Source organism: Nicotiana attenuata, chromosome 2 (genome assembly GCF_001879085.1).
Source record: "Nicotiana attenuata strain UT chromosome 2, NIATTr2, whole genome shotgun sequence".
In the NCBI taxonomy this organism is placed as follows: Eukaryota; Viridiplantae; Streptophyta; class Magnoliopsida; order Solanales; family Solanaceae; genus Nicotiana; species Nicotiana attenuata.
Window position 1 is genome coordinate 51,308,655 of NC_031990.1, and position 23,141 is coordinate 51,331,795.

General features: G+C 37.8%; 1 protein-coding gene and 1 pseudogene across 2 annotated transcripts in view; both read right to left on the reverse strand.

Moving 5' to 3' along the window:
- LOC109219545 (potassium transporter 10-like) lies at window positions 2,812–4,938 on the reverse strand. The gene is made up of 2 exons (XM_019384006.1): window positions 4,650–4,938; window positions 2,812–3,626 (listed from the first exon to the last, which is right to left on the reverse strand). The coding sequence occupies exons 1-2, from the start codon at window positions 4,936–4,938 to the stop codon at window positions 2,812–2,814; spliced, it is 1,104 nt and encodes a 367-aa protein (XP_019239551.1).
- LOC109209831 overlaps window positions 9,947–23,141 on the reverse strand; it is a 13,592-nt pseudogene continuing 397 nt past the window's right edge. The window contains exons 2-10 of the transcript XR_002065442.1: window positions 22,037–22,183; window positions 21,481–21,699; window positions 20,839–20,900; window positions 16,237–16,302; window positions 16,032–16,109; window positions 14,966–15,028; window positions 13,465–13,534; window positions 12,029–12,112; window positions 9,947–10,233 (exon numbers count right to left, since the gene is read on the reverse strand). The product of XR_002065442.1 is annotated as a protein CIA1-like (transcript). The remainder of the gene's footprint in view (window positions 10,234–12,028; window positions 12,113–13,464; window positions 13,535–14,965; window positions 15,029–16,031; window positions 16,110–16,236; window positions 16,303–20,838; window positions 20,901–21,480; window positions 21,700–22,036; window positions 22,184–23,141) is intronic.

A 23,141-nucleotide genomic window follows, 5' to 3' on the forward strand; every position in this document is an offset into this window, starting at 1 on the left:
AGTGAATTTTGGGGATTTGAATGACCATTTGGTGTTAGATTTTGATGAAATTGGTATGACTAGACTCGTGAGTGAATGGGCTTTCGGGTTTTGTGACTTTTGTCGAATTTCGAGACGTGGACCCGGATATCAGGTTTGAGCTGATTTCGAATTTTGAGCTATAATTTCGTAAATTCTTGTAGAATTAATTCCTTTAGCCCGTATTGATTTATTGTACTAATTGTGGCTAGATTCAGGACATTTAGAGGCCAATTCGCAAGGCAAGGGCATATTGGAGTAGAGCTTTGCTCGGATTGAGGTAAGTAATAGCTCTAAATTTGGTCCTGAGGGTATGAAACCCCGGAATTTTTGTTATGTGATTGTTTTGGAGGTGACGCACATGTTAGGTGACGGGCGTATGGGCGTGTACCGTGGGAATTGTGACTTCATCCAATCCGTGAAACTGAAAAGTTGAATAAACTTGTTGTTAGCTATATGCTCTCCATGTGTTATAGATATTTGACTATGAGTCGTGTTAGAGATCATGTTTAGGCTATGTATTGGTACTGTTGGGACCCACAAAGGCCGTGTTACATGTTGAATTACCTGCTAAATGCTATTTGTACTCAGTCTCAGTTTTTACTCGCATATCATATCTCGGTCTCTACTTTTCTTGTTGATGCATCATATTATTGTTGTTTGGGCTGATTTTCCTGATTTCTGAGAGCCCGAGAGACTGGAGAGATTGATGACTGAGGGCCTGATTGTGAGGATATTTATGGGATCGGGCTGCACGTCGCAACATGTTTTATTAATTTATGCCATGATTGACTTGATTTAGCGTTTGGGCTGAAGTAGCCTCTCCGGAGTCTATACACACCCCTAGTGAGCACAGGTACCTACTGAGTGCGAGTGCTGAGTGACCGTGAGGAATGAGTGGCTGTGAGGAATGAGTGATTGTGAGGTTGGTAGGGAGGAATGAGTGATTGTTGCCATGAGAGGCTGTATATGATTTCATTGTTGTTGCACATCGTTGCCTTATATCACTATTTTGAAACCTTCTGAAAGATATTTTTATCTAGTTTTACTTGAACTTGGCATGAACAAACTGATTTGACTAAATTTGCCGGATTTGAGAAGCATGTCTATTTTCCTTGTTGAGTCTACTGAAAATGAATTATAACTGTGTAGCTCGTCACTATCTTTCAGTTCCATATTTATTATTGTTACTTACTAAGTTGGTTGTACTCACGCTACACTCTGCACTTCGTGTGCAGATCCAAAAATTTCTGGACGCGGAGGGTGTTGTTATTTCGCGTAGCTGACCGTTGGAGATATCGAGGTAGCTGTCTGGCGTTTGCAGTCCTTGTTTCTCCTTCCTTATCTTTTTCTTCCGTTGTATTTAGATCCAGACTTGGATAGACACTTTATTTCTAAATTAGTGATGTATAGATGCACGTGGGCTTAGTAACACCCCGATATTGGGAGCTATTTTTCGCACTTATGTTTTTGGTTTTACCGTTGTTTATAAAAACTTTGCTCATTTAAAAATTTCTTGATTCGTTTTCTGTTAAATATTGGAAGTATTTTGAAAATGTCGGCTTGCCTAGTACTATCGATAGGCGCCATCACGACGGGTTAGGATTTGGGTCATGACAATAAACATGTGCAACCATAAATGGGTTATGGTCCCCAAATCAGACGTAGGGGTTTTCTTTCTAGCATCCCATCGTTGGAAAGAAGAGAACGACTTACGTCTTGGTTTGGAAGACCAATAGGTTGGACGAAGGATTAGTGAGAGCTATTTGAGTATCCCCGTTGACCTTCTTTTGTAGATAGAATCTTTAATGAGTGGAAACAAGCAACCTTACTAAGAAAGGTGCTTGTTGAGTAAGGCCGGCTTTCGAGCCCAAGCCCCTTTACTAGGTTACGCTTCCGCATTTAGTTTTTATTTTTGATGATTTGACATGATAGGTCTTGGGTAAAAGATGAATAATTCCATCTTAAATTATTTTGGTTCCAACACGTGATACATGTATAAAAATCTGATGAGGCTATCTTAGGAAAACGTAAAGCCTTCAATTAAATGCATGTACGTACATAGTAAATTAATTGAAAATTCTTATATATTATACTTAGTTTAGATCTCAAAACAAACTATATGAAGTAGTTTATTTACCCACACTAACGTTGAAGCAGTAATTTAGTTATTAGAGGGCAAAATAGTCTTTCAGCTTTTAGTGGGTATTTTCGTAGTTCAACCTTAACTTAAAAGTTTCACACTTATAAAATATAGTATGATATATACATAGATTGGATCAGAATTTTAATTCATTATGTCCAGTTTATATTACAGAAACGCTCCTGCCTGCAGTAGTCTACTCGTCCCAGACAATGCTTTTAGCCTACACACTAATTTCAGCAGTGCTTTATTGAAGGCTAAGAAAGAAATAGATGTTTCAATCTTCTTCCTATATCTCTTCAACTTAAAGATGACTTGGTTAAATCAACAAAACATTCTAATAAAGATTGTATCCTCCTAGTGCTCTATGTTTCTGTTAGACCAAGTGTCTGAACCTATTGTTTACCTCATCTACCTAAACTACAGTGATTCAATCCACCAATCTGATGTCAAAGCCTACACCATTTCTCTCTACTTGTGATGTCAAAGCGGTTATCTTGCAATCATATTGTATAAAAATTCTACTACACAAAAATCCAAAATTTAATTCATTTTGGGACATGAAAAAGTAGGAAAGAAATCACATTTTACTGGAATGTGCAATGCTTTGCAGAGGAAATAGGCCTTCATGGCCATTTACAATGTTGGAATTAAAAAAGTATCATTTTTAGATTTCTTATGTGTAANCCTTGAGTGGGAGATTTCACAGGTACTATTGATTCCACCGTCGAACATGTAAAGTCATTATTTCCTGTAGTTGAGTTGCCGCTATTTCGCACTAAATAATCCATTGAATTCTGTGTTTGCTGTCCGTATAAGCTGTATTCGTCGGAGTCAGAGCAGCCTTCCATCATATTCTCCAGCCGAACAAAAAGGAAGAGGTTATCAAATAGCTTTCTCTCGAACTCCTCATCTTTCTTATGGAGGTCTTTGTAACCATACCTTGCAACACAGCGGAACATGTGAAAAGACTTGGGTCCTATGCGTTTCACGAGGAACCTCTCATCTTCTGGAACTGTGTAAACTGGAAGATACTTCACACAGACAAATACCACAACTGAATGTATAGCTGGCAGATTTGTAATGAAGTGAGAAAAGATGTGTGGCACCCCACTAGCCAGCTCGGTGTAGACAAGTCCTATCCCCGGTACACGTACAAGTCCTAAACTGGGGCCCAGCCCAAGAATCCATGCCATTGACACCTTGCTGTGCATCTCAAATGCATATCGTTTCACAGTTCCATAATGCCAGACATACATGATGACAAGAAAAGCTGCAGCAATCACAAGCGGAACCCAACCACCCTGATCAACCTTAAATAACACAGCAGAGAAGTAGGTACATTCAACCACCACAGATAAGACAGTGAAGATAAGGACAAGAACCCAATGGCAGCGCCAAACTAGTAACATTATCAAGGTCATGAGGAGCGTGGTCACCAACATGACTATCACGACTGCCGTTCCTGTTCAAGAAAATGTTACATTAGTATGTACATTTCAAGGTGAGGTGTTCCAACATATGGTGTAAATGCTAAACGCAGGAATCTATAATAGATAAGAAAACAGAATCATTGAGCCAGAATTTGCACAAGTGTGGTAAAGCAATAGCGAGCAGCAGGGGGCACCGGGGCAGCAAGCCTAGTATTCTGTTTTTCCCTTGTTCATCGCCCTTTATATTATTATATATTAATCTACCGAACAGAACAATCATTTTGTTCCATGACCCAACTTTCAGAGGCTTTGAACAAAGCATTTTAATTTTGAATTTTATGTTTACTTTAACAATTAATTCATTTCTTAATTTTCATGCATTATTTTTGTAATCAATAATCACAATACTAATTTGAAGGGAAGCCCTGGAGCAATGGCAAAGTTGTCTCCGTGTGACTTAGGTCACGGGTTCGAGCCGTGTAATCAGCCACTGATACTTGCATCAGGGTAGGCTGCCTACATTCCACCCTTCGGGGCGCGACCCTTCCCACACCCTGCGTGAACACGAGATGCTTCGCAAACTGGGCTGCCCTTTGTTTTTAAATCACAATACTAATTTAGCAACCTATAACACAGTAGACAAACAATTTATTAAGTCATAAACAGACTCACAAATAATAACCCTATTTGGTCTTTCTCTAGAAGATGGAGAAAAAGAGCTACATTGAAGGCTCAGACACATGACTTTACTGAGTGAACCCACTTTGCTGCTATGCCGCAGCTCTCCATTTTGTCAAGTGGTTTAGTCTTTGCTGTACACAATTTTTTTTGTTTTTGTTCGTGGAATATATTTACTTATATAGATAGTGAATTTTCAACGAACACACTTTGAACCAATGGTTCAGAGCAGATTTTTTTTTTTTTTTGGGGGGGGAGGGGGGGGGGGGGGGTTAATAATGATGGTGTCTGAACCAGTTTTATTCAGTGAACCCACTTGCTTCTCAGTAAAAAGTCAAACAAAATCAAGCAATATTATATTCGACACACGTACTCACCGTATGCGTTGCCAATTTGACTTTGATTTCTGAATCCAGCAGTGACACCGATGCAAAGAATCATAAGTATCCAATTTATATCAGGAATATAAATCTGCCCAAGGAACTTCTTTGACGTATGTACAACCTTAACTCTTGGAATACAGCCTAGTGCCAGAGCTTGCTTGATTATCGAAAATGTAGCAGAAATGGTTGCTTGACTTGCAACGATAGCAGCTAAAGTTGCAATGACAAAAACTGGCCAGTATATGCTTTCTGCATTACTAAAACGACGATTTGTCAAAAACATTATAACTTCACACTTTAGCCACTGGTGTCAACTTTACTACTACAAAAATTTCCATTTGCTTTATTTTCCTTCTAATCACCCTTGTTTTCTACCAAAAAAAAAGGCTGTAAATGGTAGTTCCTTCTAAAGATTGCACAATGCTGTATAAATTGGTGAATAAATTTCCATTTAGTTGTGAGAGTAGAAGTGGTTTCAACTGGTCACATTAGTAGAGAAAATGATCAAAGAATGTCCCTGATGTTCTGTAAAGGAGTACTCAGGGGTGGGTGGGGTCTATATACATAAGGCTGTTGGTGGGCCGGTCTGGGACCGGGACCGGACCGGGCCCGCGGTCCTAACGGGCTAAACGGTCCCGGCGGGCCGGTCCTGGTGGGCCGGTCCCTTAATGGGTAAGAAGCCCGTGACGGGCCGGTCTTGCTCGTGTAGCCCACGAGACCGGGACCGCTAAGCCCGGGACCGGCAGGCGGTCCTGGGCCGGTTCAACCGGGCCTAGCGGTCCTAACGGGCTCCAACGGCTAATTTTTAAAAAAAAAATTTTTTTTTTTAAAAAGTAGCCAACGGTCAGATTTTAAAATCTAGCCGTTGGCCTTTAATTTTCAACCGTTTGGAATTTTAAAAAATAGCCATTTGGCCCCCAAACTTTATTTTAACCCCAAACTTTATATAATTACACTTTTCCCCAATTCTCAACTATAAATACCCCCTCATTCTTTCATTTTTACTCACCAATTCATCAATCTATCTCAATCTCTCTCAATCTCTCTCAACCTATATCTAATTTCTCTTCTATAATTGCTTATTTTATTATTGCAATTTCGTGAAAAATTGTGAAGTTGGTGAATTGAAGTGAATTGAAGTATTCAAGTCTTCAACGATTTTCAATTTTCAAGAAGTTGTTCGGCAATTCGGTAAACTCGTTCCAACTCTTAACTTTTAAGAATATATTTTTGTGTGTTTAGTTTGCATAATTGTAATTAATATGGCATTTTCTTTGAAAAAAATGTTTGGTGGTAAGGGAAAAGCTAAAATTGGTGAAAGTAGTCTCCAACCTACTACCCTTCCCCCGGCTCCCGACCCAGACCTATTACCCGTCCTGCTGCTCCTATTATTCTTGATAGTGATAACCCTTGTTTTCAATTTTCCGATAGTGAATTTTGCCATAATGTTGCACAAGGTGAACAATTAAATGAAGAAGTTATGAATGCTCTTNTATATTTATTGTCCACAACACGAATTGTCAGCTCTGACGCACACATTTTATTACACATGGGTCAATGGAAAGTAAAGCAAAACTCAGGTCAACAAATATTCATTTCAAGGTCCAAACCTAGATGTTTTTGGTGCGCTCATAGTATGAAAACCAACATCTGTAATGTGCAATACTATACCAGGGCAGCATAACCCAGCGCTCCCTCTAGAGTTGTGGATTTGAAAGACAAGAGTCAAATGGATATATGTTGTTAGTTTGACATTAAAGTCATCCATCAAAAATAGAACATGATCTTAGCTCAATCTAACATGTCCAATTTAGGTGCCACTTGAAGTCCCAACCACAATAAGATTGTACCATATTTATGGTTGGGTATAACATTAACAATCCAATTGGTATCCCAAGGATAAAGTTCCAAAAAGTATCAAATTCAAATTTTCAAGTTCAAGCAACCAGGAAACGAGCAGGTTACTGCATCATGAAGTGCCAACACAAGATACATTAGAAAGGTCAGACATTTGTTAAACTTCAACATGGTAACTAAACAAGGGATTGAACGGGCAACAGATTATCATCCCTAACACGTTCAAAAAATTTCCAGGTGATCTTGGCTTCTGCTCAAAGCTAAATCATCTTGCAGCAGACAAATACAGAACTGAAGCAACAATAGACGAGCAAGTAAATGTCAAAAATCCCATCATTCTGGTATTCCATTGACTTACCCCAGTGTTCCACTGCACAGAATTTACATCCATTTCATGAGCCTTCTCCTTCTTCAGAAGTAGTTTAAATGTAGGTCCATCAACCTGTAATCAGACCCAGCAAACTTTTATTTATTTATTTATTTTGGATCAGACAGACACAAAAAAATTATTTTGCCAAAGAGTGGTTGGAAGAGGCGATAATAGAAGATCAACAGTAGTTGTATATGGACAACATCATTCATATGACTTGTTATATTTATATTGTAATTAATGGAGATCGGTTTTTCTAGATCTTTTAGCTGTCTCAAATGGATTTTCTACTTTACCTGATTAAAAATATTTTCTTTTCCTACCAGTGTATAAAAAATTTAAATAGATATTCAAGTCGAGCGAGATTGGCCAGAAGAACCAAGTCAGAATCCAAGTGTCGTCCTAAGCAGTTATCAGGATCCCTAACTGTAATCTGCTCTGTTTACCATTTTTTTAATATAGCGCTCGAGGTGGGGACAGCTTACCCACTCCTAGACTATATGTAGGATAGTATGTCCCGCATGCAAGCACAGGCTGTCAGGGTAATCCAGCTCACCAAGGCTGGAGCTGATGGGACCACACCAAGTGTTGTAGATGGGATTCGAAACCCGAAATCTCCATGTTGTTACTCCCACGCATCAACCACTAGGTTATCCCCTTGGGATCATTGTAATCTGCTCATTAGCTTGACGAACTAGAAAATATACATCTTTTTAAGTGGTCCTCTAAGCTAATTCTTTTTTATGTTTGTAATGGGTCCACTCAAATCGTAATTACTAGTTTATGATATTTAAACAGGGATCTCGAGGTAAAAAAACTGAAAGCCCGCCTCTTTCCACAGCGACCCAACAGCTAGAAAAAGAATAAAAATTAAGTTGCTATCATTACTTCCTTCCCATGAAACAAAGACCCAAAAAAACTCAAGCCATCAACATTTTAAGAATCTCATTAAGGAACCACATAGGAAAAGGGCGAACCAATGACTTTCGTGAAGAACACCCCACCTTCCAGCTCCCACAAGAAATTGAGTGAATAGGAGAAAGGTTGGGGAGTACAGAGCAGCATAAAACTCACCACTGTACTAGATATCGGGGGCGGATTTATAGGCATATATATGGGGCACGTGAACCCATGATCTTTCCACTAAACTAGGTATTTTGTGTACATATTTTTTAGAATTGATCTAATATTATCTGCTGGCAGTTAGCACCCATGCTCCAAAGAGGCTAAATGGTGCATTTGGACGAATGTTGTATTATTTATTAAGAGGTGTAGGGTTCAAATCCCACTTAATACTTTTTTTTTCTCCTTTCTTTAGTGGTGCACCCATGTTATAAAATCCTAGATCCGCATCTGCTAGATATCATGTAAGATGAATTACATTATTATTAAAAGAAATAGGGATACTGATAGTTTTGCAATACCTCGTTTTCGTTATTCTCAACAAATAAACATATAGCGTCATCTGCTGCTCCACTAGCAATTATTCCTTCCCTGACATTTTAGCATATCAAGTTCGTTAGCTTGAAGGATGACAGTGTTAGCTTGTAGGATGACAGGGAAAACAGATACAAATATTATCACAGCATATAAGCTAACACTGTCATCCTTCAAGNGAGTAGTTACCTCGACCAGTGAACTGAGAAAATTGTCCTATCATGATATCCAGATAGAGTGCAAACATGTTACCTGACAAGCACAAAAAGGAAATGGTTGCAAATAAAGTGGCAAACATAGTAATTATTGAGAGCTGTTCAAGACATAATTAGGTACGTGTCTTCTCTCTAATAGCTTAAGCATTTCAATGGATGGTCACACGCTTCAACATAGTATCGAAGCAAGCAGAGGTCCTCTGTTCAAGTCTCATCACCACCGTTATAAAAAATCAACAACAAAAAAATCCACATGCTTAGCACATGAAAAAGATTTAGGCCCGCATGGGATGTCACAGGTTGAAGATATAATTAAGTAATACCTTTTTACTATCATGATATTTTTTTTTTCTGATATCTATGTCGTGAACTTAGCTATAAATAATAATTAAATTTTATTTCAAACTGAAAAGTAAAAAATGATAATCAAACATATAAATTAATGACGTCGAATAATGAAAAGAATGAGCCTAATAAAAATTAAAATAAAATAATTTGCTTTTGTCATTAACTTTATTTATAGCAATCGAATTTTAAAAAACTATTTACACTATCGAGAATAAAAAATGATGAGAAACTTATAAACATATACCTAATGCAGGTAATACAAAAAATTTTAATTATCAAAAGTAAAGGCAAAACTTATAACCAACTCTTAAAAGATCATTAATTTACCACTAAGAAAATAAAACTTAAATACATACTTACGTTATATTAAAATACAAATCAAAGAAGTATAGTAGAGCCGTGACAAATTTATAAAAGCACTCTGCTGTCCACAAATTAGTAATAAACACCTGCAATGCAACCTCTTTAAATGAATATAACATCATCAACAAACATTTTCAGATTTGACGAGCCAGAAAAGATGGTCATCTACTAACAAGCAGACTGCAGCCTCATATCTTTGAAGCCCGAACCAATAGGCCAAAAACGCGTTAAAATAGCACAGCTAGCCAATTTTCGGACGGGTGATTGAAGATAGCCAGCGTTTACAAGTCATTAAAAAAATAGCCACTATACCTCAATACGGAAAGTTCCAGCATAATATACTGAAAATTGGAGCACCTGTCTATGAACTTTCAACATATTATGTTGGAACTCCAGCACACGGTAAGTTCCGGCATAATATACAGGAGACTGGAGCACCTATGTATGAACTTCCAGCATATTATATTGGAATACCGGTACATTATGAATTCCGGTACATTATGAAATTACAGCATGTTATGCTGGAAGTTCACATGCAAAAAATTCGAACTCCGGTATTATTTTCCGGATTTCGAACAGTATTTTTGATAAGATTCAACTTTACATGAAAAGTGGCAAAATTCCAATTACTTTTAAAACTGTGACTATTTTTCAATCACCGCTTATAAATCTGGCTATTTTGAATCTCTTACCAGGAAAGCTGCAAGAGCCAAACCGTTGGAGAAATTAATTAATTAGGTGATTAACCTGAAGAGTTACACACCCCAGTTCTGAAGCCTAAAGCTAACATTTTCTGGTACCAGAAAAAGGTTCAAAAGGCTCAAAATTACTGCGAATTATATTTCAACATCATCGAAAAATAAATATGCATTGCTTTCTAATATCGGCTATGAAGCTATGTTGACGGCAGCTTCTGTCCAGAGCGTCGAACCAACTCCCATATCTTCACCGTCCCATCATCACTGGCAGAAGCAAGAAGCCTTCTATCCTGCAAGGTTTTGACAAAAAGGGCATTAACATCTTGCAGGATGTTTTTAACTCGGCTCACGAAAGATAAAAGGAAAGAGCAACAATAAGCAAATCAATCAGAAAACCAAAGCGAAAATACAAGACCAACACTAAGTAATGCAATTAGAAAAATCGAAGCGAAAGAAACAACAAGTAATAACAGAAATCTAAGAATAAGAAAATACAAGACTTTACACTAAGTATTGCACTAAAGCTATTGGTACGAGCTAGGACAACACTCGACTATCTAACCCTCTACCTTAATTCTCTATCTCCACATCTTCCTATCCAGAGTCATGTCCTCAATGAGCTGGAGCATTGTCATGTATTACCTAATCACCTCTCTCTATTACTTCAAACGGCCTACCTCCGCCTCTCCTTAGGCCCTCCAAGACTAACCTCTCACACCTTCTCGCTTGGACATCTGTGCCTCTCCTCTTCGCATGCTCGAACCATCTAAGTTTAGCTTCTCGCGTCTTGTCCTCTACGGGGGTCATGCCTACCTTGTCCCCAATAGCTTCATTTCTAACTAGTATGCCCACACATCCATCTCAACATCCTCATTTCAGCTACCTTATCTTTTGGACATTGGAGTTCTTGACTGGCCAACACTCAACTCCATACAACACAATCGATCTGACCAGCGCTCTATAGAACGTGCCTTTAAGTTTTTGTGGCACATTCTTATCACACAAAACACCTAAAGAAAGCCTCCACTTCATCCACCTCGTACCAATACGATGTGTGACATCTATCCTCGTCAATCTCCCCATTCCCTTGTATAACTGACCCAAGTTACTTGAAACTCTCTCATAGGGATGACTTGTAAATCAAGCCTCAATACTTCGTCCACTTCCCAAGTCGCACTACTGAACTTGCACCCAAAGTACTATGTCTTGGTCATGCTCAACTTGAACCTTTAGACTCTAGGGTTTGCCTCCAAACCTCTAACCTCTCATTAACACCGACTCGCGTCTTGTCCGTCAGTACAAATTTTTGAGAAGAAAAAATTATCTCCTTGAAAAACCCTACAACGATCATTCCAAGACCTAGTATATTTATTGTCCACAACACGAATTGTCAGCTCTGACGCACACATTTTATTACACATGGGTCAATGGAAAGTAAAGCAAAACTCAGGTCAACAAATATTCATTTCAAGGTCCAAACCTAGATGTTTTTGGTGCGCTCATAGTATGAAAACCAACATCTGTAATGTGCAATACTATACCAGGGCAGCATAACCCAGCGCTCCCTCTAGAGTTGTGGATTTGAAAGACAAGAGTCAAATGGATATATGTTGTTAGTTTGACATTAAAGTCATCCATCAAAAATAGAACATGATCTTAGCTCAATCTAACATGTCCAATTTAGGTGCCACTTGAAGTCCCAACCACAATAAGATTGTACCATATTTATGGTTGGGTATAACATTAACAATCCAATTGGTATCCCAAGGATAAAGTTCCAAAAAGTATCAAATTCAAATTTTCAAGTTCAAGCAACCAGGAAACGAGCAGGTTACTGCATCATGAAGTGCCAACACAAGATACATTAGAAAGGTCAGACATTTGTTAAACTTCAACATGGTAACTAAACAAGGGATTGAACGGGCAACAGATTATCATCCCTAACACGTTCAAAAAATTTCCAGGTGATCTTGGCTTCTGCTCAAAGCTAAATCATCTTGCAGCAGACAAATACAGAACTGAAGCAACAATAGACGAGCAAGTAAATGTCTAAAATCCCATCATTCTGGTATTCCATTGACTTACCCCAGTGTTCCACTGCACAGAATTTACATCCATTTCATGAGCCTTCTCCTTCTTCAGAAGTAGTTTAAATGTAGGTCCATCAACCTGTAATCAGACCCAGCAAACTTTTATTTATTTATTTATTTTGGATCAGACAGACACAAAAAAATTATTTTGCCAAAGAGTGGTTGGAAGAGGCGATAATAGAAGATCAACAGTAGTTGTATATGGACAACATCATTCATATGACTTGTTATATTTATATTGTAATTAATGGAGATCGGTTTTTCTAGATCTTTTAGCTGTCTCAAATGGATTTTCTACTTTACCTGATTAAAAATATTTTCTTTTCCTACCAGTGTATAAAAAATTTAAATAGATATTCAAGTCGAGCGAGATTGGCCAGAAGAACCAAGTCAGAATCCAAGTGTCGTCCTAAGCAGTTATCAGGATCCCTAACTGTAATCTGCTCTGTTTACCATTTTTTTAATATAGCGCTCGAGGTGGGGACAGCTTACCCACTCCTAGACTATATGTAGGATAGTATGTCCCGCATGCAAGCACAGGCTGTCAGGGTAATCCAGCTCACCAAGGCTGGAGCTGATGGGACCACACCAAGTGTTGTAGATGGGATTCGAAACCCGAAATCTCCATGTTGTTACTCCCACGCATCAACCACTAGGTTATCCCCTTGGGATCATTGTAATCTGCTCATTAGCTTGACGAACTAGAAAATATACATCTTTTTAAGTGGTCCTCTAAGCTAATTCTTTTTTATGTTTGTAATGGGTCCACTCAAATCGTAATTACTAGTTTATGATATTTAAACAGGGATCTCGAGGTAAAAAAACTGAAAGCCCGCCTCTTTCCACAGCGACCCAACAGCTAGAAAAAGAATAAAAATTAAGTTGCTATCATTACTTCCTTCCCATGAAACAAAGACCCAAAAAAACTCAAGCCATCAACATTTTAAGAATCTCATTAAGGAACCACATAGGAAAAGGGCGAACCAATGACTTTCGTGAAGAACACCCCACCTTCCAGCTCCCACAAGAAATTGAGTGAATAGGAGAAAGGTTGGGGAGTACAGAGCAGCATAAAACTCACCACTGTACTAGATATCGGGGGCGGATTTATAGGCATATATATGGGGCACGTGAACCCATGATCTTTCCACTAAACTAGGTATTTTGTGTACATATTTTTTAGAATTGATCTAATATTATCTGCTGGCAGTTAGCACCCATGCTCCAAAGAGGCTAAATGGTGCATTTGGACGAATGTTGTATTATTTATTAAGAGGTGTAGGGTTCAAATCCCACTTAATACTTTTTTTTTCTCCTTTCTTTAGTGGTGCACCCATGTTATAAAATCCTAGATCCGCATCTGCTAGATATCATGTAAGATGAATTACATTATTATTAAAAGAAATAGGGATACTGATAGTTTTGCAATACCTCGTTTTCGTTATTCTCAACAAATAAACATATAGCGTCATCTGCTGCTCCACTAGCAATTATTCCTTCCCTGACATTTTAGCATATCAAGTTCGTTAGCTTGAAGGATGACAGTGTTAGCTTGTAGGATGACAGGGAAAACAGATACAAATATTATCACAGCATATAAGCCCTGATTACTGAAAAACTTTGAGGTAATTAAGGGAAACTACAACAACAAAAAAAATGAGGTCAAACATAAAATCTAGACAGACACCACAAATTATGAAACTCTTAATCATCGAAAAATAGATTTAGTTGAGCCCCCCCCCCCCCCCCCCCAACCAACCCNTTTTACGGACCGTCTACCAACTCAGTCTTACTTGCAACAAGTCCATTTTAGCTCTCTCACTTTGTCACGGCAGTCCACAGACTTTCTGATTTCTTTACTGCTTCCTTTTCATAGATTATGCTCTCTAACGATGAAATTTAGACAAGCTGGGGACTTGGCCACAAAAAAGTTTAGAGCTAGGTACAGGCTATTTTGATGTCAGCTGACAACGAAAACATATTCCAATCTGCATCCAAGCTCTATTGACATACTACTCATTAGAGTTCATTAATCCTTTTGACACCACCGTGGACCAAAACGAATAGATTTAACAAATATTAAAGTTAAGAGAGCAAGACATGCCTGGAATAGAACGGTAGAATGCATCGACAACATGTTCCTTATTTTGCATGAGGTATGCTGCTTGCCCCGTATAGGTTAAAAGAAGGCATGGGAAAACAATGACTGTGAAAGCAAGCTGTATTGCTGACACTGGAAAATGAGCAAGATCAGCAAAAAGTGCCTCTGTCCCTGAAGTAGTCAGCAAGGAACTATCAGAGTTCAAACAGTCATTCTTTGCACTCAAAAGAGATGTTTGAGAAAAAGGAAACGAAGAAGACAGAACCTGTAATGCTGAGCATTATTCCTCCCAGAGATGTCCAACCCTCTTTCTTTCTCCTCCTAAAATACCTATATATGCATATACAAGTCCTTTTAATGCATATACAAGGACCCTTTTATATATGCATATATGCATATACAAGTCAAGTAGTAAACCTTACTCCTAACAAATATAAAATCTAGACAGACACCACAAATTACGAAACTCTTAATCATCGAAATATAGATTTAGGACCCTTTTATATATGCATATATGCATATACAAGTCAAGTAGTAAACCTTATATGCATATACAAGTCAAGTAGTAAACCTTACTCCTAACAAATATAAAATCTAGACAGACACCACAAATTACGAAACTCTTAATCATCGAAATATAGATTTAGTTGAGCCCCCCCCCCCCCCCCCCCCATACACACCCACCCAACAACCAACAAACACACTTTTTTTTTATAAGAAAAAAAAAAAGACAAAAGAAAAAATCCGACAAAGAAAAGTAATATTGCGGATTGCAAAAGAAAAAGCCTACATTAGCATGAGCATGATAAGAGATAGATATGGAGTAGTTACCTCGACCAGTGAACTGAGAAAATTGTCCTATCATGATATCCAGATAGAGTGCAAACATGTTACCTGACAAGCACAAAAAGGAAATGGTTGCAAATAAAGTGGCAAACATAGTAATTATTGAGAGCTGTTCAAGACATAATTAGGTACGTGTCTTCTCTCTAATAGCTTAAGCATTTCAATGGATGGTCACACGCTTCAACATAGTATCGAAGCAAGCAGAGGTCCTCTGTTCAAGTCTCATCACCACCGTTATAAAAAAATCAACAACAAAAAAATCCACGTGCTTAGCACATGAAAAAGATTTAGGCCCGCATGGGATGTCACAGGTTGAAGATATAATTAAGTAAACAAAAATGTGATCTCTCCAACCGTTTAAGCTTCTAAACGAGATTGGTCACAAACTTCAACAAGAACAATTACATCAACTATAGTTAGTCATGAAGACCACAATTGGCCCGAGGAAAAAAATAAACATACCAGTATTAGTTGACTTAGGTGAACAAAAATCATTGTACACTTGTGCACTAAATAATGATCAATTTTGAAAACACTTGAAAGTAATTTTACAAAAGGAATTTACTGGAATCTACATGGCTAAGTGGAGGTTGAATCATGTAAAACTGACCATGTGTTGCTTAACTACATTGCCAAGGGAGAAACACAAGGATGGCTCATTAAAGCACTCCGCGCTACAGTACCTTATACCAAAGATATCTTTAATTTTTCGTTTAGGATGTAAAAGCAAAAACTTGTAAACTACAAACATAAAAATACTAACAAACTAGAGGATGGTAAAAGTCGTGGAACTGTAGATATCATACACGAATTGTCAAACAAGAGCTATAAAGCTTTAATATCTTGCACACTAGATTATTAGTTCACACAAAGTACAAGTTAACTGTTAGTTCCAAGTCTTTAGTACAGAGAGTTGACAGAAAGTTCAGTTTAACTAACGTTTCAAACACTCGTGCACTAATTACTAACGCCAGACTGTAAAAGTAAGTCCATGAATCAACTATATAGGATATCATTATGCTTAGAAAAGGGACGCTATCATCATACTTACCAGGCTGGCTCTATATTCCAATCTATTATCCTGTCGTCGTCATCATTCAATTTCCATACCTTAATGGTAAGGTCATCACTGCAAGATACAGAATTCAATGTAAACTCTGTTTAAGTAGTGACTGCAACAATTATCCAATTTTTTACACAGCGGAGACTGGAGAGCATATATTTTAAAACAAGTTATGCAGAAAGGAAGAACATACCTGCAAGAAACCAGTTTTAGTCCACTAGCATCGGAAGAGACGGACCAGACAGTAGATGTATGTCCGCTGAAAGTTCAACCAACTAGTGAAATAAGCTCCCAAACAATATTAAAAGTTACTAAGTCATATATCTGTACCCTAAAACACTCTCCGGTGAACTGCTTGTTACAGGCCCAGTAGATGTATGTCTGCTGAAAGTTCAACCAACTAGTGACATAAGCTCCCAAACAATATTAAAAGTTACTAAGTCATATATCTGTACCCTAAAACACTCTCCGGTGAACTGCTTGTTACAGGCCACATGCATATACCAATGAGCCAGCAGCAGCAGCAGCAGCAACAACAACAACAACAACAACCCAGTAAAATCCCAGAATTAAGGGGTCCGGGGAGGGTAGTCTGTACGCAAACCTTACCCCTACCCCCATGGAGTAGAGAGGTTGTTTCCGATAGACCTTCGGCTCAAGAAAACACAAAAGACAAAACAGACGGTATATCGGTACCATCAACAGAAACCATAGAAATAATAAAGCATTATAAGAAACCAAAAAATAGTTGAAACACAATACAATAACTAGTAAAGAAAAATGGGAGAAAGTCATGTAGCAGAAAGTCATGAGCACCTGTTCTTTCAATGTAACTACTCAGCAAATATATGGGGTAAACTTTTACAATGGATGGGATTCCAAAGGAATATTCAAGGTTGGCAGGCTGAAAAGCAGTGGGCAGTCAAGCATGGTTCAGGAAAGAAGCAAATATGTGCAACATTTAGAATGGTACTTGCCTGTGCAGTTTACTCTATTTGGCAAGAACGCAATTGGAGAACCTTCAGAGGAACACAAAGAAGCAGCGAGGAAATGATTAAACTGATAATCCAAGAAGTGCATTGTCGTGGAATGTTGAATTCTAAGCTAGCTAGACATTTACAGAATTTTAATTTTTATCCATAGTTGTAGATGAATAGCTATGTAGATACGAGGACACTAGATTTGGGGCTGCATGTCCAAATCTATGTGAGTTGAGGGTTTTTGATATACTTGTAAATATTTCCCTGGTAATAGAAAATTTAATTACCAAAAAAAAAAATGGGAGAATAGTGAGAAAACAACATAGACCACTAGAAATCTAAGACGAACCCTATCAGTCTAACCTCACACCCGGAACGAAGTAGAAAAATGCGCCTCCTAACCTACAATCCTAATCTCGATCTCCACACCTTCCTATCAAGGACCATGTCCTCGAAAATCTGAAGCCACGCCATGTCCTGCCTGATCACCTCTCTTCAATACTTCTTAGGCCAACCTTTACCTCTTCTCGTTCCCGCCAAAGCCAACCGCTCACACCTTCTTACCAGGGCATCAGGGCTTCTCACCCGCACATGCCCAAACTATCTGACTCTAAAATAGCAATCCAACATATGACCATTATATGAAGATCCCAAATAGTCATTCAGTAAAAGGTTTGTCGGGAGAAAAGATACATTTACGCGCAATCAAGACATAACAAAATGAACTATATACCACCAAAAGGGAAATAGCCGAGGGACTACAAAACAATTTTTTATCCAATCAACTTAAGTTAGCCATAATTGCTAAATGTACTTCATCCATTTATCAAACACCATTGTTTCCATCATTTGTGAGCAAACTGGTAAGAGCGGCTCAAAAGAAGATATTTCAACTTTTCTGTATCCCTGCCCTTCAATAAATAAATATCATGAAATCAAGGATTATTTAGTATGATTGTCACAACTGTCCCTTCCCATGTTTCTTTACATCAAGAAAGAATTCGGCTTGTTGACACATTTTCTTCAATTTGAATTCGGACAGTTGACGCATTTTTCTTCAATTTCTCCTTATGCAAACTCTTAAGGTAAAAAAACAAGGAAAATATCATTTTAACAAACTCAAGAGCTTTGGAAATTTGGCTAAGTAAGTCCACTTGCTCTACTGCATGCATGTATTCATCCATGTTAAGATGCCTGTCCAACTACTACTTCTCCATCTCTTTCCCCAAATATTTAAGTTCATAATGACTCTAATTATGAGGTCTTCTAGATAATGGAGATCTCATATCAATTGCTTTGCAATTACTCGGCAGGATTTCATAAGTTTTTCCATCTGGAACTTTCAACTGTTCAGCATGCATAATATGGTAAGCAGAATATTAACCATAGGTCTGAAATTTCGTACAGAATAACAAGCATTTCTCCATCTTACTTAAGTGACCAAAAGGAACATTTTTTTCCTTATCACAACAAAAATGAGAACAATATAATGGATAGAAGCACCGCTACAGACTCTAGACAATACATTAGAGTGAAAAACACAGTTTAAGGATCACTCAATCTAGCTACAATACAAATCTCTTGACCCTAATTGGAGTAGGTTCGACATGAAACAGGTCAGTTCTTTTTTCCTGACTGACAAAAACAGTTTAGTTCTTTGTTTGAACTTAGAACTGCGTTGAAATCACATGGCCTTATGGGATTTGCTACAAACAGTGTTAACCTACCTTGTTCTGAAAGCTGCTTAGATCCTTTAGAGCTATAACATAAAATGCACTGCTAGCAGGTATTCAATGGAGACCTCTTGTTTCATCTTTGTTTTCAATAAAGAAAAAGATTATATGCTAAAGAAAGTTAGAGGTCATTCCGTGAATCGAACTCAGGAACTCTTGCAGCCAAACCAAGAAACATTCCTCGCATCCAAAGTTAGAATCATACCTCTCCGCCCTTGCACAATCTCGCTGAGCATGTGTATGCCACTATTCCACAATTCTCACTTTTACGAAGTTATACACAGTTTTCATAACCTCTAATGTGCAAACTTTAGATCCTTTGGCCTAATTTTCAATCTGTTAAGAGTTTCTCATGTGTACGCATTCATCAATCGAAACCTAAAAGAATAAATGAGTCAACAACATATTGCTAGGACTTATTATCATAAATTTAAAAATCTAGCATATACTGGAGCTCATCCATACTGCTGCCACCTTTACTCTTTCTTGGTCAATGGAAATCTTTCTTGAAACAACTTCTGTTTGTAGTCTAAAAACTTCACTTCCAAATAGTACCCTTCTCTTCTGTCAATTTCTAAAACATTTAAAACCTATGATCTCACATATTCCGTGATGAACATTAGAAACTTCTCATTCTCAAAGCTTGTGAAAATTTGAACCCAATTCTTGCATGGAAGGCCAATTCGGACAGACGAAGCATTTATAACCTAAATTGAGCAAGCTACATGCTATGAATAGGAACAGACACCTCACTTCAATAAAAAATAAGGTATTCTACATAAATGAAAAGAGCTTAAAATGCAGTAAGAATATAATCATTACCCTGATGGCATCGTTCAAGTATTCATTTTTTCCTCGTCTAATAAATATAATAAATTTAAGATNTGAAAACCAGTAGTTGGGTAAGGGCGTATAAATTATCTCGAGGGGAAGGTGTTACGGCACCCCCCAAGATCCACTAGTGTGGTTCCCGGCCATGTTACAATTGTGACTTCACTTAACAAGTAAGCAAATAAGGGTTCAAATAGAGGGAGTTTTCACATAATATTGCAAGTAAAATGGAAATTCTAGGAGAGATAAAGAGGGCAGAAATTTCAAGGTAACCACCAAGTACCTGACATCAGTGGCTATGCAGGAATTTTTTGTAAGCGGTGGCACATTTAAAGAAGTAAGAAAATGATCTTTTCAAAACCGCGACGCAATTTAACATTTAAATTTCTTTGAGGAAAATTGCGGATTCAAGCTTGAAAATGATCCTCCTTTTAGGATAGGCGCTTCTTATTGCACCATGGTCATTTAAGGAATTTAAATCAACTCTTTCATTTTGCGATGTTGTTCCGACTCATTGGCTTGGAAGGTGTTTTAGTAGAATCTCTATTAAATTTAAGCAGATTACAAATTAAAATGTCCATTTGAGAACTCCTAAATAGTACTATATAGTTCTATTTATAAAGTAAAAACAACTTTAAAAATTTCTAACTACTAAAAAGTACAAGAAAGAACGAAGGAAAAGGTAGCAAATCACTTACTACAACGGAAGAAGCAGTTGCAAACTGAAGAGGAGGATGGATTGGTTAGCAACTTGTGTTAGAAGGTTTATAACTTCATTTACCCTACGGAAGTGGATGAGCCATAATCTTCTAAATAAATGGGGCTATAATTAAAAAAGATTTCAGTATGATCGATCCCTCAACCTAGCCAAAATAGTTCAGGCACCTAACCAACTAACCAAGGCAAGTTTAACATTAAGCAGTGTCACTTGTTTATTAATTTTGTATTTATGCCATTTTCAAGATCACTTTTATTGATATATTAGTAAAACAATTCGACGAAGCGATACCACGTGACATTGCTTGGGCCTTGGTGCATCCGCCCTTGCATGACACCTCCCAGCTCCCACCAACACAGGTACCAGATGCAAATCTAGCCGCCAAGGCTTATTCGGAATGGAAGAAAACAACTAGCATTTTCTTGGGATTCGAACCCTGATCTCCAACATTTTCACCCATCTCATTGACTATTATGCCACACCATTGGATGCAATAAATTTATGATGTTGTTATGCCCAATAACGAATCTTACCTATTAGATTCACCCAAAGTTTGAATACAATGCCAATCATCACCGAGATTCTCTATCCATACCTGCATTTCAAGCACGGCTAAATATTAGATATTGTTACTTATAAATGGAAGCAGGGGCAGATGCACCTTCAATGAAGCAGGGGCACGCGACACCGCTTCGTTGGAAAATTTTATTAAGTATATGTATCGATACTATGAGGAACAGATAAGTAGGAGAAATGACACCATTTGACAAAAATTCTCTCTTGGTGCGCTGATTGTGTGTTTGATTTTGTTCTAAGAGGTCAATGTTCAAACCTCAACTAGCACATTTTTGTAAATATTTGAGAGAGCCTTTATGGATAAAAATTGTGATGAAGTAGAATTGAACTTGGGACCTTTTATAACTTAAAAATCAACAAAACCAATAGATTAAGGCTATTTCTAGTTTAGAAATATGATAATTAAAGTTATTATCCCGTTCTTTTATAAATTCGACACTGCTTATAAAAATTACTGTGTACGCCCGTGAATGGAAGAGAAACAACCACTAGTATGCCTTATATGTAACAGGGGTATGAAAAACATGCTAGAATCTCTCTAAACTAGAACAGAGAGACAGAGAGAGAAAGGAGGGACGCTAAGTTCAACTCAAATATACCTTAATAGTGTTATCATAACTACATGATAACAACATATCCATGTTAGGACTCCATTGAACCATCTTAACATCTTGTGTGTGCCCTTGTAACACTGAAACACAGTCAAATTCATTTCCAGGCAACACTTCCCATATCCAAACCGACTTATCTCGTCCACACGTCGCGAGTAGTGAGCCTTCACGATTCCAGGAAACACTTTTCACTTCATTGTCATGACCCTGGACATTACCCGCATAAGAAAAAGAAGGCAGACAGGAGTTTAGTAGATTTATAACTCATTAAAGAAAATAAAAAGGCCAAGTACAAAAGATTGATGTAATTACAATCACAAAGCAATATAAGCTAAATTAAATGATTCCACTTAGCACAGCTGCCCAGGTAACAAATTCCCTTATTTTACTGACAGATTTATGAAGTTTTTGTTGTGCTATGCACAGATATAAACAGACAGAAGATGCAACTTTTGCCTACTTTAACACTAGTTTTTGTCAGAGCTGGGGTAATGAATATGAACTGAAATTAATATGATAGAGAGATACCAAAAGGTAATTGTACCTCCAAAGTGGAAACACACTCAAAGTCAACCCCAACATTTTCCCAAATAGCAGTGGTGGCATCAAAGCTAGCTGTTGCCAAATGTTTGCCTGACGGTGACCATTCACATGATCTAACAGTCCGTGTATGTGTTTCCTCCAAAACAGCCTGCAAAATTTCCTCCAAATAGTCATTATAGCTCCCTTTTTTTAATTTTACTAGAATAGTCATTATAGCTAGAGGATGAAGGTCACTTTATTTCCTTGAGGATGGAAAGAGTGCTACAGAAGGATGAAAGAAGGAAAACAGAAAAAAGGTACACATCGTGTTTGGCTGCATAACCCCGTGTATGATTTCCAAAAATTTAATTAACTATCAGAAGTAAATAATAAACTCGGCCTATGCGATCTTGCTCGCATTGTCAGTCCAAGACCGAATAAAAGAGGGTTGCAGTAGGCTACAGCCAGCATAAAACTAGCCAATTCCATGATCAATCCTCACACTACAGTTTAAATGGAGTAAAGTGGGTTAGTGAGTATTCATATGGCCGACCCCCACTTGTTTGAGACTGCGGTATAGTTGTTGTATCAAAAGTAATAATAACTCTTAAAAAGAGAAACTAACCAGATCTCAAAATCAACGGGCTCAAAAGTAACTCTGTAGTCAATATAGTTCCAACTAGAGGCGGACCCAAGATTCGGCTGGGCACCATGACATTCAATATAAATTTATCACTGCTCATAAAGATTGGTAGCGAGGCCTATGCTAATATCTTACTATCTTGAAGACATTTACAAGTATACATACAGTTTTTGTCGAAGTTCCGGATGCCCGTGACCCCTCTACGTATAGTGTGCGTCCGCCTCTGGTTCCAGCGCATTGACTTCTTCCCGTGTAAATAATTAATTTGCAATAATTCATAATTTTGTTTTTCTTAGACAGAACTCATACTTTGGATTCTAATTGCAACTCTTTAGTGTATCCAGCTGATCATAGTGCAGATTGTCCAATACTTCTTTTAATTTCTTTCACTTTGATAAAGTAATAGTTTTTCGAGGAATATCGATCAGAAAAAGATTGGTCCGCTCCGAAAAGCTGAGTTTTTCGGTTCGCCCCCCCCCCCCCC